A 14,686-nucleotide genomic window follows, 5' to 3' on the forward strand; every position below is an offset into this window, starting at 1 on the left:
AAGACTCAGAAATCGCTATAATTGTCAGCTCTACTCATAACGATATTCACATGGAATCTTAACGCATTAGCAACCCAATCAAGAGGACCAAAATGTTATAATAAAATCTAATGGATGTTTCCCTACTCCAGAAAACACTCATGTTGGAGATACACTCAAAGAAAATGGCAAACAGGTGGAGAGGATAAACCTATTTTAGCCCAGCAATAGGGAAAAATAATGGGGGGTGATGATAATGATAAGCATCCGCATAAGCTTCCAAACAGAAAATATAACTCAAGATCCTAAAGGAAGCTGGGTCCTGGCTGAAGGCAAAATAGCTCAAGAGTCCTGATACGGATGTCAGCCTATGGTCCAAACACAGAGCATCCCACATTTATTTCAATTGAATCTACTGGTGCCCAACAGTGGGATTGAAATGGTTCTGGGATGGGACCGGAATGAAGTGAACGATCCTATATTGGACAGACCAGGCCCCACAGGAGACTCATCACCATCCATCAAGATGTTCCAGAGACTGAGAATTTGTTGGTCTCTGATCGATGCATGGAGACTGCTACATCCTATGACACAGGATTACACATTTAAGTCACATTATAACTTCTCAAAGATGGATTTAATCTTCATTACAGGCTTCCAAACCAATAATTCATTAGAAAGTACAATCATGGCGAGGGGAATATCTGACAATTCCCAAGGGAAACTACTACTCTGATCACCGAGTGAAAGAAGGCCAGTAACCAGCTGGAAATACAATACACACATGTATGTCACAAAAGAAGATAAGGAAGAGATAAACAATGCAACATTGAATTTTTTACTCTGAATGACAATGGAACTATGTCAACAACTATGAAAAAATATTACAAATATTATAGGATGCTGCAAAAGCAACAGTCAGAGGGATTATGATAGTAAAAGGTTTGATAAACAAGAACCAAAAAATACAGAGAATGGCAGAGCTTGAAACGAACGTCAAGAATCTGGAGAAGCGATACAGAAATCGTCACTCTTTTCGAAAAGGCATCTCTCCTTACCAGGCAAAATGATCCGAATGAAATCTACCAAAAGCGAGCCAGATTTATACATAGCAAAAACCAGGAAGCATATTCTATGATCAGCGAAAATGTATTAAGTAAAAAACTTCCCACCGTCTCTCATTTAAGCAATAAGTGACAAAAATAATGCATTTATGTAATATAGTCTTTGCTTTGTTCACTGAAGGCATCTTTCCTGTTCTACTCAAAGACCAACAGATTAACCCACTGTTCAAGAAATCAACAATTGAAACTGATGACATCAACTACAGATCCATCATCCATCTGCCCTTAATAGGTAAGATCATCAAGAGCCAGAGAGAACACAGTCCCTTTAATCAACGAGGCTGGCATGCTGAATGGGATGTTCTTGGTGAGCTTAAAGTCATAACTGCAAGTTCAACAGGCATGGAGACATATTTAATCTTTTAACATGCAATCAGAATGCACAGTAAAGATATATCATGCTCACGTTGAGTTTTAAACGTGTGTAATGTCTTTTAAACACATTCTCAGTCAAAGTTATTGAGTTCTATAGCATTTACTGCAAATGTGATCTGCTGTATATCTGCAATACGTCTTTGCCTTCTTGTCTATATACACATATTTGCAAGCAACCCAGTGCTCGTTAATTTATGTTGCAGTCTTTGCCCCAGTGTTTTTTTTCTGTGTGAATTTTTTCCCCATGTGCATTCGTTGATGTTTGATGAGGTGTGGCATCTGTCTGAAATTCTTTCCACACTGAACACAAACATACGGCTTCTCACCAGTATGCACTCGCAGGTGTATCACCAAAGCTTCAGATCGTCTAAAGCTCCTCCCACATTCACTACACTTGAAGGGTTTTTCACCAGTATGTATGCGTTGATGTCTTCTCAATGTTGGCGCAGTTTTGAAACTTTTACCACATTCATTACATATAAAGAGTCTCTCTTTCGCAGATTTTGCCATGTCACTTTTTAGGTTAGTTGACTGGTAATAATTTTGTTCACATTCACTACACGTGGTTGATTGCTGGTGTTCATTCCCATTCGATGGCCGTTCAAAACTATTTCCACATCGACTACACAGGTAACTCGCTAACACAGCAGCTATCTTCCGATACCTGCCCTGGGCTAAATCATTTAACCTCTCTCTATAGTCAGTTGAGGTATGTGGCATTTGTCCTCTATGGGTTGTTTCATGTTCCACAATGTTGGGTCTCTGGTTGCAGGTGGTCTCATATTCAGAGCATGCATATTCGGTCCTTCCTTCATTGATTCTGTTCTGAGATATAAACTCAGACTTCGGACTGTAGCTCATGGCAAATTCACTCACAGTAAACATTCCATCGCTGTAGGTTGTTTGTTGCTCAGTCAAGCTTGCTGTTTTGCTTACACCTGAGGGAGGATAAAAATAAGACACTTTAATAACCAGCATATAAGTAATCTACAAAAATATCAAAGCCAACGTTTACTTACATATATTTACTTCAGACCTAGACTTTGCAGTGCATTACCCAAGAGAGATAAAATACCCAAAGTGCATGTAAACAAGAGAGATACCGCCCAATGTGAGCTTGTATAACTAATTTCAAAAGACTTACTCCAATGGTGCATTCAAGTACAGATATTTAAACAGATATATGATCTGATATGGCATTTATAACGTACCTATACACAAGTGTTTCAAGGCGCTACGAGGCAAGGGAGGTGAAACAGAGGGAAGACAGAAACAGCAATCCTAATAGGCCAGGTGACATTGAGATCGCGCAAGTGCAGGGGGAGGGGGGAGGAGGAAAGTGCGGGCGGAAAGGGGAGGGGGCAGTGCAGTACATAGGATAGCAGTAAAATAAATCAAGACAATAATAAATGATAAATAAATGTGCGGCTAACAGGTGGCAAGTGCAAGGGTAAGTGCAGACATCGGGTGTCTAGTGCTAATAGGGGCTGTAGTCCCCGAATGCAATGGTTGCCAGGGGGGTCAGTGCAGGTGTGCAGCTGGCGGGGAGGTGACCTGGGCCCGAGATCAGAGGGTAGCCAGGTAACCAGTGCAGTTTCGGTTTCAGCCAGGAGATCAGCAGGGGAGAGGAGGAGAGAAAGCAGAAGCAAAGAGGAAGGTCTTGAGGTGCTTCTGGAACCGGAGATGGTTCTCCTCAAGTTTCTGAGAAGCAGGGAGGCTGTTGCAGAGGGAGGCCCGAGCTGAAGAAAGATCTACCACCAACTCGCTGCTTGGAGAAGCGTCTAACCCTGAGGGAGTTGGAGGCGGATGAGCGAAGAGCTCGAGAAGGAAGATATTTAGGAAGAGAGACTTGACAGTATTGAGGCCCCAGAAAGCCTTGTGGACAATGCTGAGGGTCTTGAACGTAATCCTCGTCGCCACTGGGAGCCAGTGCAGAGATGATGTCCCCCATAATGCTATGTCCCCCACAATTTCATTTTGTATGTCATTGCAAATCCCTTCTCTTACAATATGTATGTACTCATGTGCTTTGCAACAGGAACGCGCCAAGTTAAGCTGGTCATGACTTCCCACATCGGCTGAATTTCAAGGGTTTTGTTGAGTTAAATCTGTGTAACTTAACTGCACCTTAACTAAGGTTTTTCCATGTGTTTTCAGATGTGCACCAAGCCACAGCTATGGTACATTTCCAACTAAATATTACCCATTCACACTACATTACAGAAAGCTGTGATGTTTGTTAACACAATTGTTAAAATAGTTTCTGGATAAAGAATCCCTACAAACATTTGGGATAACAAAGCATATGGTACTACTCAAGTTGGTGCAAGTATTTAATCCTTCTGCTCCTGGCGTGGGTGTCCACATCATGTGCAAAGTATTGCGCAGGGAATGTACGGAGGTGCTTCATTTCAGCTGACAAACTGGCCGAGCTCACACACAAAGTGTCCATTTGGCACCCACCTCCCTTCCAAAGACGCCAGATGTTCTGTTTTAGGGCCATAATAGCATCTCTTGTTTGCCTCTGCTGGTGGAACACTAGTCAGCTGCTTTATTTAAGCTTCCTTTAATAACACCGGCCCTATCACTACTAATAATGAATCTGCGCACAGAGAAAGAACAGATCATTGTTGCTTTCAGAATGCCAACATTAAATAAAACCTGATGCATCATTTAAAAGCAGCCAAACAAGCGATACTTAATGCGTCATCTGGGGCTGTTCTTTTAGATGTGGGCTGCCAGTGGTTTGTGGCCAGCATGATGTATTAATTTTCAATATGTCTGCAGACATGGCGTCTCACAGCATTCAGCTTACCTGCCCCATGTGGGTTGAGTAGGGCTGGTGTTTGCGTGACTCTGGTGTATCCACCGGCATTTAGGGACGGTTCTGTGACAACCCATTCATCCTGCCATTCTACAGCAACCTGTACATGTGCTAAGAAGGTGTAAAGACTGGAGGGGGGGGCGGGTATCTGTACTCCTGCCCTCTATATGGCAGAGTAGAAGCACAGATCACTCCAGACAAGATTTTCTATTCGGTAGCTATGGGCGAGCAATTAAGGCTTAAGCTCTCAGGAGGTGATGCCGGCTGGTTCTTAAGTACAGTGTAGTCCCCAAGCACCCAGAAAGGAATGTCCACACACTATGTTAGTGAAAACCCAGTTCTTTATATAAATAGGGTCAAGTTATGTACACAATCACAATAACACTTTGTGCTCAGGTTAATCTAAAATGGTAAATATATACAGTTTCCATGTGGTACCACGATTATTTATTGGATTCCATTAAAATGCATCACCTGTACTCAGTTCAAATGTCATACAAATCAGGTAATAATGTGAACCAACAATAGACATATGAGGAAAGTAGATTGGTTAAAACAATAGGCAGAATACTGGCCCCTACGAATAGGCACAGCTCTGTGCGAGGATCCCCTCCCCCACCTGTGCAACCTGTAAATAAAGATATAATACAAGCCCAGTCCATTTATTGTTCAATAGGAGTCTCATTTCCTTCTAAATAGTTCCACCACCCCAATATACCTGGAATAGCAGAGTTTTGACGTTGGGTCGTCGACCGATCCTTCTTGAGCGACACTCTTTAAGGCAGGAGCCATGGATCGTCGAGATCCCTCGAGGAAATGGGGAACAAAGGCGGTGAGGCAGCAATTTCGGTCCTGGCCGTGCTCGGGTAGGTCGTAGACGTCCTGCGAAGATGACTTGTGCAGTGCACCTCGTTGACGATAGTTTGTTGCTGCAAAGAGTCTATGAAGAACTTTGTCCCAGCAAGGGTGTCAAGTGTCATGTCTTTGTGGTCTTCGGGTGGCGGGAAAACCCACCGGCGAGTGCTCCTCGGCGCCTTCGACTTTGCTCCGGTGGGACAAAGTGGTCAGCGGTGCTGGCGAGAGCGTACTTGAATTCAAAGTGTCCTAATCAATGGAGCGTTGCGGCTCCATGCGTCGGTGGCACGGCATCAAGCTGTCCCCGCTTCTGGGTAACACGGCTTCAACGGGCCTCCAGAGGTTATAGCAAACCTGCAAACCCTGGTCAACAACGGTGGACAGCTGTCCGGGGCTTCTCTTCGTTCTCGGCGGTCCCTGTCTCCAGTATCGACTTAAGCTTCTGACCGATTTCTAGCAGTGAGCGGTCCCCAGATATACTGTTCTTTCTCTTATTCACTCTGCTGGATCACACTCAGGCAACCAATCACACAGAAGGGCATTCAGGCAGCCAATCAGGCTCACATTGCATTCAGGCCATTCTCCTCCCTCCAGACACTATCAACAAGGAATGTGTATTGAGACAAGTACCCAGCTATTCAGTACGCCACACTGCATTCATACCAGTTTCGGGCAGGGCTGTCCCATTCATTGTATTACATACCAGAAAGCAGACAACCATAACATGAAGTGCATATTGGTCACCCACTCCATACACCCAGGTCCCACCCCAAGGGTGTACCCACAACATACAGTCACTGGGAAGGATCCAGCCAGTCTAGCCTGGACCTCTAGGCAGGACCTGGGTATCCCAAAATGGAGGATACTCAGAGCACCTGTCAAATTCAGCATGGAGCTGCCACCAGCCCATACCCTGCTTTGTGGGCCACGCACAGGGGATGTGCCTCCCCTCCCCTACGCAGGGCTTCTGTAAGGGTATCCCAAGGATTTGGACACCAAACAAAAAAGGAGGAAGAGCTGCACAGCCAGGAATCCCACATGGACTCCTGCGCAGAAAACAATACACACCACACATGAAAAAGGACTACAGGACAAGGACAGGGAGGCCCTGTCCCTCCAGTGCATTTCTATCATCACAGTCACACCCCGCACTCCCTAAGACTGAGGTTAGGGTGGTCTAATCTCCCATGAGATTGACACCCTCATCCAGTCAACATACCCTCTGGAAAGGCCATCTGCATTATTGTGACTCTTCCCTGTTCTATGCTCAATGGTGAAGTCTAGCCCTTGCAGGCTAATGGACCATCTCGGCAGTTTCAGGTTTTTACCCCTCATCTGCAAAAGCAACTCCAGGGGCTTATGGCCTGTTTGGAACTTGACAGTAGACCCCGTAAGGTAGGGCCTAAAACGCCTAAGACTCAAAACTATACTGAAACATTCCTTTTCAACAGTAGCCCACCTAAGTTTTCTACCCTTGAGTTGTCTACTGATGAATATGATCGGATGTTCCCTCCCTTTGTCATCTAACTGGGACAAGACAGCTCCAATTCCGGTGTTGCAGGCATCCGTCTGGACGATAAAGTTTGCTTTAATCAGGCGCACACAACACAGGTGCCCTACACAGACTTTCTTTCAAGCCAACAAAGGCCAGTCTTCAGTCCAATTAACCTTCCTTGGTTGGCTGTTTGGGCTAAGTCATAGCTGTCAGAGGGTGCAGCTATTGTTCCATAGTCCGCCATGAAGTTGCAATAATACCCTGTGAGGACCATAAAAGCTCTGATCTGGGTTTGAGTAGTGGGAGTCTCCCAGTCATGTACATTCTGTACTTTACTGGGGAGAGGTTGGATTTGACCCCCTCCTACCTCATGACCAAGATACACAACTTTCCCCTGAGCTATCGGGCACTTGGTGGATTTGATAGTGGGGTTAGCCCTTTTCAAGGCCTGCAACACCTTGTCCAGGTGAGTCATATGCTTTTCCCAGGTGGAACTGTAGACAGCAATGTCGTCTAGGTAGGCCACACAAAAGGGCTCCAGCCCACTGAGTGCATGGTTGACTCATCTTTGGAAGGTGGCAGGTGCAGACTCTACCAGAGTGTCTCAGGTGTTGAGAACGCAGTCTTTCCCCTTGACATGGTCCGTCAGAGATAAGGTCAAAGGTGCTCACAAATTTGGCAGCCCCTATGGTGTCCACAAGCTCATCGGCCCTGGGAAATGAGTGCATGTCAGTTTTGGTGATGGCATTGACCCCTCTGTAGTCTACACAGAACCGCCAATCCTTGGTACCTGCCTGGGAACTTGCCGTGGGGACAGGGACTACTGGACTGTACCAGAGACTGGTTGAGGGTTCACTAACACCCAGATCCAACATCCTGGCGACCTCAGCCTGAATGTGGTTCTTCACATTGTCTGACATCCTGTAGCATCTACTGTTGATAGGTACGCTGTCACCAGTGTCAATTTCATGCCTGCACCATGGAGCGAGGCCTGGTGTCAGCGAGAACAGAGGCGCATACTGCTGGAGCAAAGCCCGGCAGGCCCTCTGCTGCTCTGGTGTCAGATCTGGAGAGAGAGATGCACTCCTGGGGGTTGCTATGCAGCAAATCAGGAAGGGGCTCACTCTCATTCTCTTCTTGCTCTGAAGCTAGCAAGAGAGATGAGACTTCTGCTCAACTATGGAAAGGCTTGAGCTTGTTGACGTGGAATACCTGAGGGGCTACCCCAGGGACTCCCATGTCAACCAGATAATTGACTTTGCCCATCTTGGAGATGATCCTGAAGGGTCCAGTCCACTTATCTGCCAAAGCTCGAGGCTTGGTAGGCTCCATCATAAGGATCTCATGTCCTGGAGTCCAATCCACTTGCAAGGCTTTAAGGTTATGCCAATATTTGTACAATTCCTGCCTTGCCTGGAGATTCGCTGTTGCCTGACCCCATCATATGTGCCATTCTCAGTCTGAGGCCTAACACATAGTCCTCCGCTTGCTTGTCAGGACCTGGAGGCGTGGGTTCGAAACCTTCTCTGATCAAGGCAAGGGGCCTCCTCACGGGATGTCCAAAGAGTAACTCAAAGGGGCTGAAACCAACACCCTCTTGAGGTACCTCTCTGTAAGCGAACAGCAGGCATGACAGGAGATCATCCCATTCCCTCCTTAAAGGCTCTTCCAAAGCACCTAGTATGTCCCTAAGAGTTTTGTTAAATCTCTCAACCAGACCATTGGTCTGGCGGCGGTAAGAGGTGGAGAACTTGTAGGTTACCCCGCACTCTTTCCACGTGGATTTCATGTAACTCGACATGAAGTTGGCCCCTCTGTCAGAGACTACTACTTTAAGGAATCCAACCCTGGTGAAAATGCCCAGGAGTGTCCTGGTGACCACCTTAGCATTAACAGTCCGAAGGGGCATAGCCTCAGGGTATCTGGTGGCATGATCTACCAAGACTAGGATGAACCAATGTTCTCCTGAAGTGGGAGGGTCAACCCTCTCAAATAGTGTGCCAGCCACTGGCAAGGGCTGCAGTGGGGCAATGGCACTGCCCCAGTCTTGCCAAACAACTGACAAGTGGGGCAGGTCCTGCAGTGGGACTTCACTTCTACTCCCATCCGGGGCCAGTGGAAATGGGCAGAGAGCCTTTGCTTTGTTTTCTTGATGCCAAGATGACCAGCTAAGGGCACCTCATGCACCAACTGGAGTAGGAAGGGCCTGTAAACCTGGGGTACCACCAACCTCTTACGGGCACCAGGTTCAGGCTTAGTGGGCTCACTAACAAGGAGCTCACCCTCCCAATACATCTGGAACGCCCTAGGCACTTCACCTTGTGCCTGGGCCTGTTTCCTCAGGCCCTTGAGAGAGTGGCACTCTCTGTCCCTTGAGGAAGTCGCCCCTAGAGGGCCCCCCTTCAGCAGCAGGCATTGAAGGTCAGGGTGATCCTCTGGGTTGAGCACCTCTCCCGCAGGAGGGCCTTCTGCCTCTTCTCTTAACCCAGCCCACCCGGAGCATGAATCCCAGTGGGTGATGCAGGAGGAGAAGGAGCCCCCTTCACAGAGGTGGCCTCCTTGTTCCTCCTTCTTGCCTTAGGCCTCGCCTTAGGCTTGGGTACCTGACTCAGTCAGACCCGGTGTCACCTGTGACATAGTGATGACTGCAGCAGCAGTCATGGGGAGATCAGCAGGGAAGGCCGTAAGGAAAGGCCTCCGGTGCTCTTTGCAGCTCCGCTGCGAGCACGAAGCACCGCCGTTCAGCTGAGAGCTGAATCAGGTGTTCCTCTTCGCTTTGGAACATTCGCGTGTTCCTCTTTGTATCCAGCTCCTGCCGCGTGCACCGAAGCACCATTGAAGGAAGACGAAATGGCCCCCCGTCTCCAGGGCTGCACAATCAACAAAATGTGCATTGGAAATCACTGCCGCAGGTCCGTGTCCCGATTCGCTGCCTCGCCCCGCCCGCCCCTCCCCTCCCCTCCCTGCCTGCTTTATATGGAGGGGGAGAGGGCCGAGAGGCGAAGCCGAGCAGGGAAGGCCGTAAGGAAAGGCCTCTGGTGCTCTTTGCAGCTCTTCACTGCTCGTCTGCCCAATGCCCTTGCAGCACCTACAAGGTAAGAAGCACTACACTAGCAAGCTTCTCGCCAACCCAGGTGCCTCTTCAACGCTTCTCAGGTTGCGCGCCCGTACTTTTCAAGCCGCCTTCAGCTCACACCCCACCCCCACGAGCACCCGTAATAGACGGCTTTGCTCACGTACTATACAACCCCCTATACTTGCTGATAAGGCCAGGCTCCCACGCACAACCTCAAAGGCTGCATCCACTACTAGTACTACCAATACAGCAACCAACAAAGTACTTTACCCGCCACACGACAGTCCTACCCCCATAACAAATGTGATTAATCATGTCTCCACCACCACCCCCAGTGTAAAATCTGTGATGGGCAAATCTTCTACCACCATTTGAAATCTATTGTGCCAAATGCTATGCCACATGTGTCCACCACCTCTGAAAATGAGGCCCCCAGTGTAAAACCTGTAATGGGCACCTCCCCCAACACTCTCAACGCACCTAGCCCTTCCACACCAACCTCTCTCATCACAAACCCCCCTCCAGCCACTACTGAACCCCACCTGAAATGCGCCATGATTAACGCTAGATCCATCAATGCCCACGCTCTAGACATACACGACCTCCTAACCTCCCAAGACCTAGATCTACTCATGATCTCAGAAACTTGGTTACATGAGGCCTCCGGCCCTGCGCTCTCACTCGCCCTACCCCCTGGCTACTCCATCACTAGACAAGACAGCCTCTCCAAAGATGGAGGTGTAGCAATTATTGCCAGAGACTGCATCCCTGTCAGAAAGGTAGAGAAATCCCTGAACAACAACAGCGACTACCTCCAAGTCAAAATAACCCTCTCGCCCCACTGCACAATTACCGTGCACACTGTATACCGCCCACCAGGCCCAACAGGAGACTTTCAAGCTTCTCTCATCCACCTCCTCTCTGACAACCTCAAAAAACAGTCTAAAGCCATTCTCCTTGGGGATGACAACCTAGGGCTCCGGGATAGTAAGGACGCAGCAGCAAAATCCCTTGACTCTGCCCTCAAGGCTCTAGGTTACAAGAACACCATACCCAACTCACACCCAGGGAAGAACGCTTGACTGGATAGCACAGCACAACTGTCCACTCATCACAGGAAACACTCCCACCCCATGGTCTGACCACCACATCATCACCTTTAGCATCCTCACCACTAGCTCCCCAGCTACCCCTTCAACCCATCCACTCCCTCTCTGCCTCGCTAGAAGCTCCCGCCAACTCACTAAGGAGAGACTACTGCCCTTCCTCCAAGGCCCAGCCTTCAGACCACCTTTCTCTTCAGACCCTGAAACTCTCGCATCAACCTATGATACTGCCATCAAAGCAGCTATCAACGCCATTGCCCCACTCAAACCTCGCAAATACAAACCCACTACCCATTTCAACTCTTGGTTCACACCTGACCTCCTCTCACTCCGCAACGAGAAAAAAGCTGCACTCACACAGTGGCAAACGTCCCACTCCGAAAAAGATAAGATGATCTTTAAAGCCCTTTCCACCAAATACAAAAAGGCAATCACCCAAGCCAAGGCCAAATCCTTTGAATCCAGGATCTCGGAAGCCCAATCTAGCACTAAAGAAATATTCGCCATTTTCAGAGAGCTCGAGACACCCACTCCCGCCCCCCAGAATTTCACCAAAGACAAAGACTGGTGTGACGAAATACAAAAGGCCATGCAAACCAAACTAAGCCTCCTCAAAAACAAAATATTAGCCACTAAACAAGCCCTACCGAAGAAGCACATCCCAATCCCACCGCTTGCCCCTGATCCGCCCCCTACCCTTCTCCTTCAAACCCATTCAGGAAAAAGACATCATCAACATAATGATGAACATCAAACCCTCTAACTGCAAAGGTATGCATGCCCAGCCTCCATTATCAAAGACTGCACGGAAACACTAGCTCCCTTCCTAACAGCCTTTGTAAATGCCTCCTTTACCACGGGGAAAGTCCCTGCCTCCCTCAAGGAAGCTTGGGTCCGCCCTCTTCTAAAAAAGCCAACGCTCGATCCCACCTCCCCCAACAACTACAGACCCATCACCACTGTCCCTTTCCTCCTCAAAATACTGGACAAAGCACCCTACCTGCAGGTCCAACACTTCATTGAAGAGAACAAACTCCTTGGACTCTGCCAATCCGGCTTCCGCCCCAGACACGGAACCGAAACAGCCCTACTTGATCTGAAAAACCAGATGGACGATGTGAGAGACTTGGGTAAACCAGCACTTCTCCTACTCCTTGACCTCTCAGCGGCCTTCGACCTCGTGCATCATGGCGTCCTATACTACCACCTCTCCACCACTGCCAAATTCTCCCCAGAAGCCACAGCGTGGATCACCGCCTTCTTACAAGACAGAACCATGCAAGTATTCTCTGACCTAGCCGCCGCATCACCAACCATTATACTCTGTGGGGTGCCCCAAGGCTCCTGTCTCTCCCCCATGCTATACATCTTTACACGCCCCCTCTTCCTCAACGCCATGGGCATCTCCTACACCAATTACGCCGACGACACACAGATCCTCCTCACTCTCACAGGTGACTACAACACTGACTCCCTGACCCTCAACAACCTCTAAAACACCATCCAAGCCTGGATGGCAGACAATGGACTATGCCTCAACTCTGACAAGACGGAACTCCTCCTGGTAGGTTCTCCCGACACCCTAAAAAATCTAGATGCCCAATTCAGCCTCTTCACCATTGATTCCATCAAAATTCCAGTTTCCGACTCTTGTCAAAACTCTGGGAGTTTATCTTGATTCCAGCCTATCCATGGATAGACAAATCAATGCAATAGCCTCTGCAGCTGCATATCATGCCAAACTTATAAATGCAGTCAGACTCTTTCTCTCCAAAGAGAACTGCACCAACATAGCAAGAGCCATCACCGGCTCTAGGCTAGACTACTGTAACAAACTCTTTCTAGGAACATCCAATAAAAACTTAGAGAGATTACAAGTAATACAGAACAATGCGCTCCGGGCAGCCCAAGGCATTGCAAATAGTGAACACATCTCTGAGGCCAGAAAACTAGCCCACTGGCTCCCAATAAAAGAAAGGATCTTATTCAAAGCCCTGACACTGACCCACAAGTGCATCCACCTCACTGCTCCTGCATACCTCTCACAAAGGATACACCCCATTTCCACTACCAGGCCAACCAGATCACCGTACACCAACATGCTCTCGGTGCCACTAGTAAAAAAAGTAAAAGCGGGCAGATCCAGCTTCCCTTATCTCGCGCCCTCTCACTGGAATCCCTTACCACCCAATATCCGTGGCGAGGCCTTCCTCACCACCTTCCGCAAAACGCTGAAGACTACCCTCTTCACATAAGGCCAGACACGCCAGCACGAATACTTTTCATGTATACTGTATTATATGACCAAAAGCAATATCTGTAACAACAGTGGGGCCAATTCATAGAATTCGGCGCACAAGTGGCGCACGCGGCTGGCGCACAGTGTGCGCGTGCGAATCCCTGCGCCAGCCGCGTGCGCCAAAACCCATTTCCGCGCACAGCGTATTCATGGATTCCAGCCACCAAAACCAGCCGTGGCGCATAGTGGCGCAGCCACCTTGCAGCAGCGCCAGTTACGCCCCCAAGAACGCCTTCCGCGCAGGGAAAAGCCATCAAAATCCCCAATCCAGCGCAAAGGGCTGCGCTAACCCTGTACCAGCACGGCAAGCGGGCTACGTGTATTCCAGGGGTTCACGTGAAGTCACTCACGCGATCGGGCCTGGGGGAGCGGGCTATGTGTATTTCAGGGGTTCGCGTGAACTTTTTCACGCGATCGGGCCTGGGGGAGCGGGCTATGTGTATTCCAGGGGTTCGCGTGAACTTTTTCACGCGATCGGGCCTGGGGGAGTGGGCTACGTGTATTTCAGGGGTTTGCGTGAACTTATTCACGCGATCGGGCCTGGGGGAGCGGGCTACGTGTATTTCAGGGGTTCGCGTGAACTGATTCACGCGATCGGGCCTGGGGGAGCGTGCTACGTGTATTCCAGGGGTTCGCGTGAACTTTTTCACGCGATCGGGCCTGGGGGAGCGGGCTACGTGTATTTCAGGGGTTTGCGTGAACTTATTCACGCGATCGGGCCTGGGGGAGCGGGCTACGTGTATTTCAGGGGTTCGCGTGAACTGATTCACGCGATCGGGCCTGGGGGAGCGTGCTACGTGTATTTCAGGGGTTCGCGTGAAGTTCCACACGCGAATAGCCTGGGCGCGTGTATTTCAGGGGTGCGCGAGAAATTCTACACGCGATTTCAGCAGGGTACGTGTATTTCAGGGGTGCGCGAGAAATTCTACACGCGAATAGCCTGGGCGCGTGTATTTCAGGGGTGCGCGAGAAATTCTACACGCGATTTCAGCAGGGTACGTGTATTTCAGGGGTGCGCGAGAAATTCTACACGCGAATAGCCTGGGCGCGTGTATTTCAGGGGTGCGCGAGAAATTCTACACGCGATTTCAGCAGGGTACGTGTATTTCAGGGGTGCGCGAGAAATTCTACACGCGATTTCAGCAGGGTACGTGTATTTCAGGGGTGCGCGAGAAATTCTACACGCGAATAGCCTGGGCGCGTGTATTTCAGGGGTGCGCGAGAAATTCTACACGCGATTTCAGCAGGGTACGTGTATTTCAGGGGTGCGCGAGAAATTCTACACGCGATTTCAGCAGGGTACGTGTATTTCAGGGGTGCGCGAGAAATTCTACACGCAAATAGCCTGGGCGCGTGTATTTCAGGGGTGCGCGAGAAATTCTACACGCGATTTCAGCAGGGTACGTGTATTTCAGGGGTGCGCGAGAAATTTTACACGCGATTGGGCTGGGTACGTGTATTACAGGGGTGCGCGAGTAATTCTACACGCGATTGGCCTGGGAACGTGTGTTCCGGGGTGCCGTGAACTTTCACATGCGATTGGTTGAAATCCA

General features: G+C 49.0%; 1 protein-coding gene across 2 annotated transcripts in view; it reads right to left on the bottom strand.

The window, feature by feature from the left end:
- Positions 1–1,173: 1,173 nt before the first annotated feature.
- Positions 1,174–14,686, bottom strand: part of LOC138583260 (zinc finger protein 436-like) — a 336,884-nt gene continuing 323,371 nt past the window's right edge. The window contains exon 7 of one of the 2 annotated variants that reach the window (XM_069655337.1): positions 1,174–2,416. In XM_069655337.1, coding sequence (XP_069511438.1) covers positions 1,671–2,416 — 746 coding nt within the window. In that variant the 3' untranslated portion in view covers positions 1,174–1,670. The remainder of the gene's footprint in view (positions 2,417–14,686) is intronic. The other variant, XM_069655336.1, reaches the window with a different exon arrangement.

The sequence above is a fragment of the Ambystoma mexicanum genome, chromosome 3q (genome assembly GCF_040938575.1).
Source record: "Ambystoma mexicanum isolate Mex_15411 chromosome 3q, UKY_AmexF1_1, whole genome shotgun sequence".
Classification (NCBI taxonomy): Eukaryota; Metazoa; Chordata; class Amphibia; order Caudata; family Ambystomatidae; genus Ambystoma; species Ambystoma mexicanum.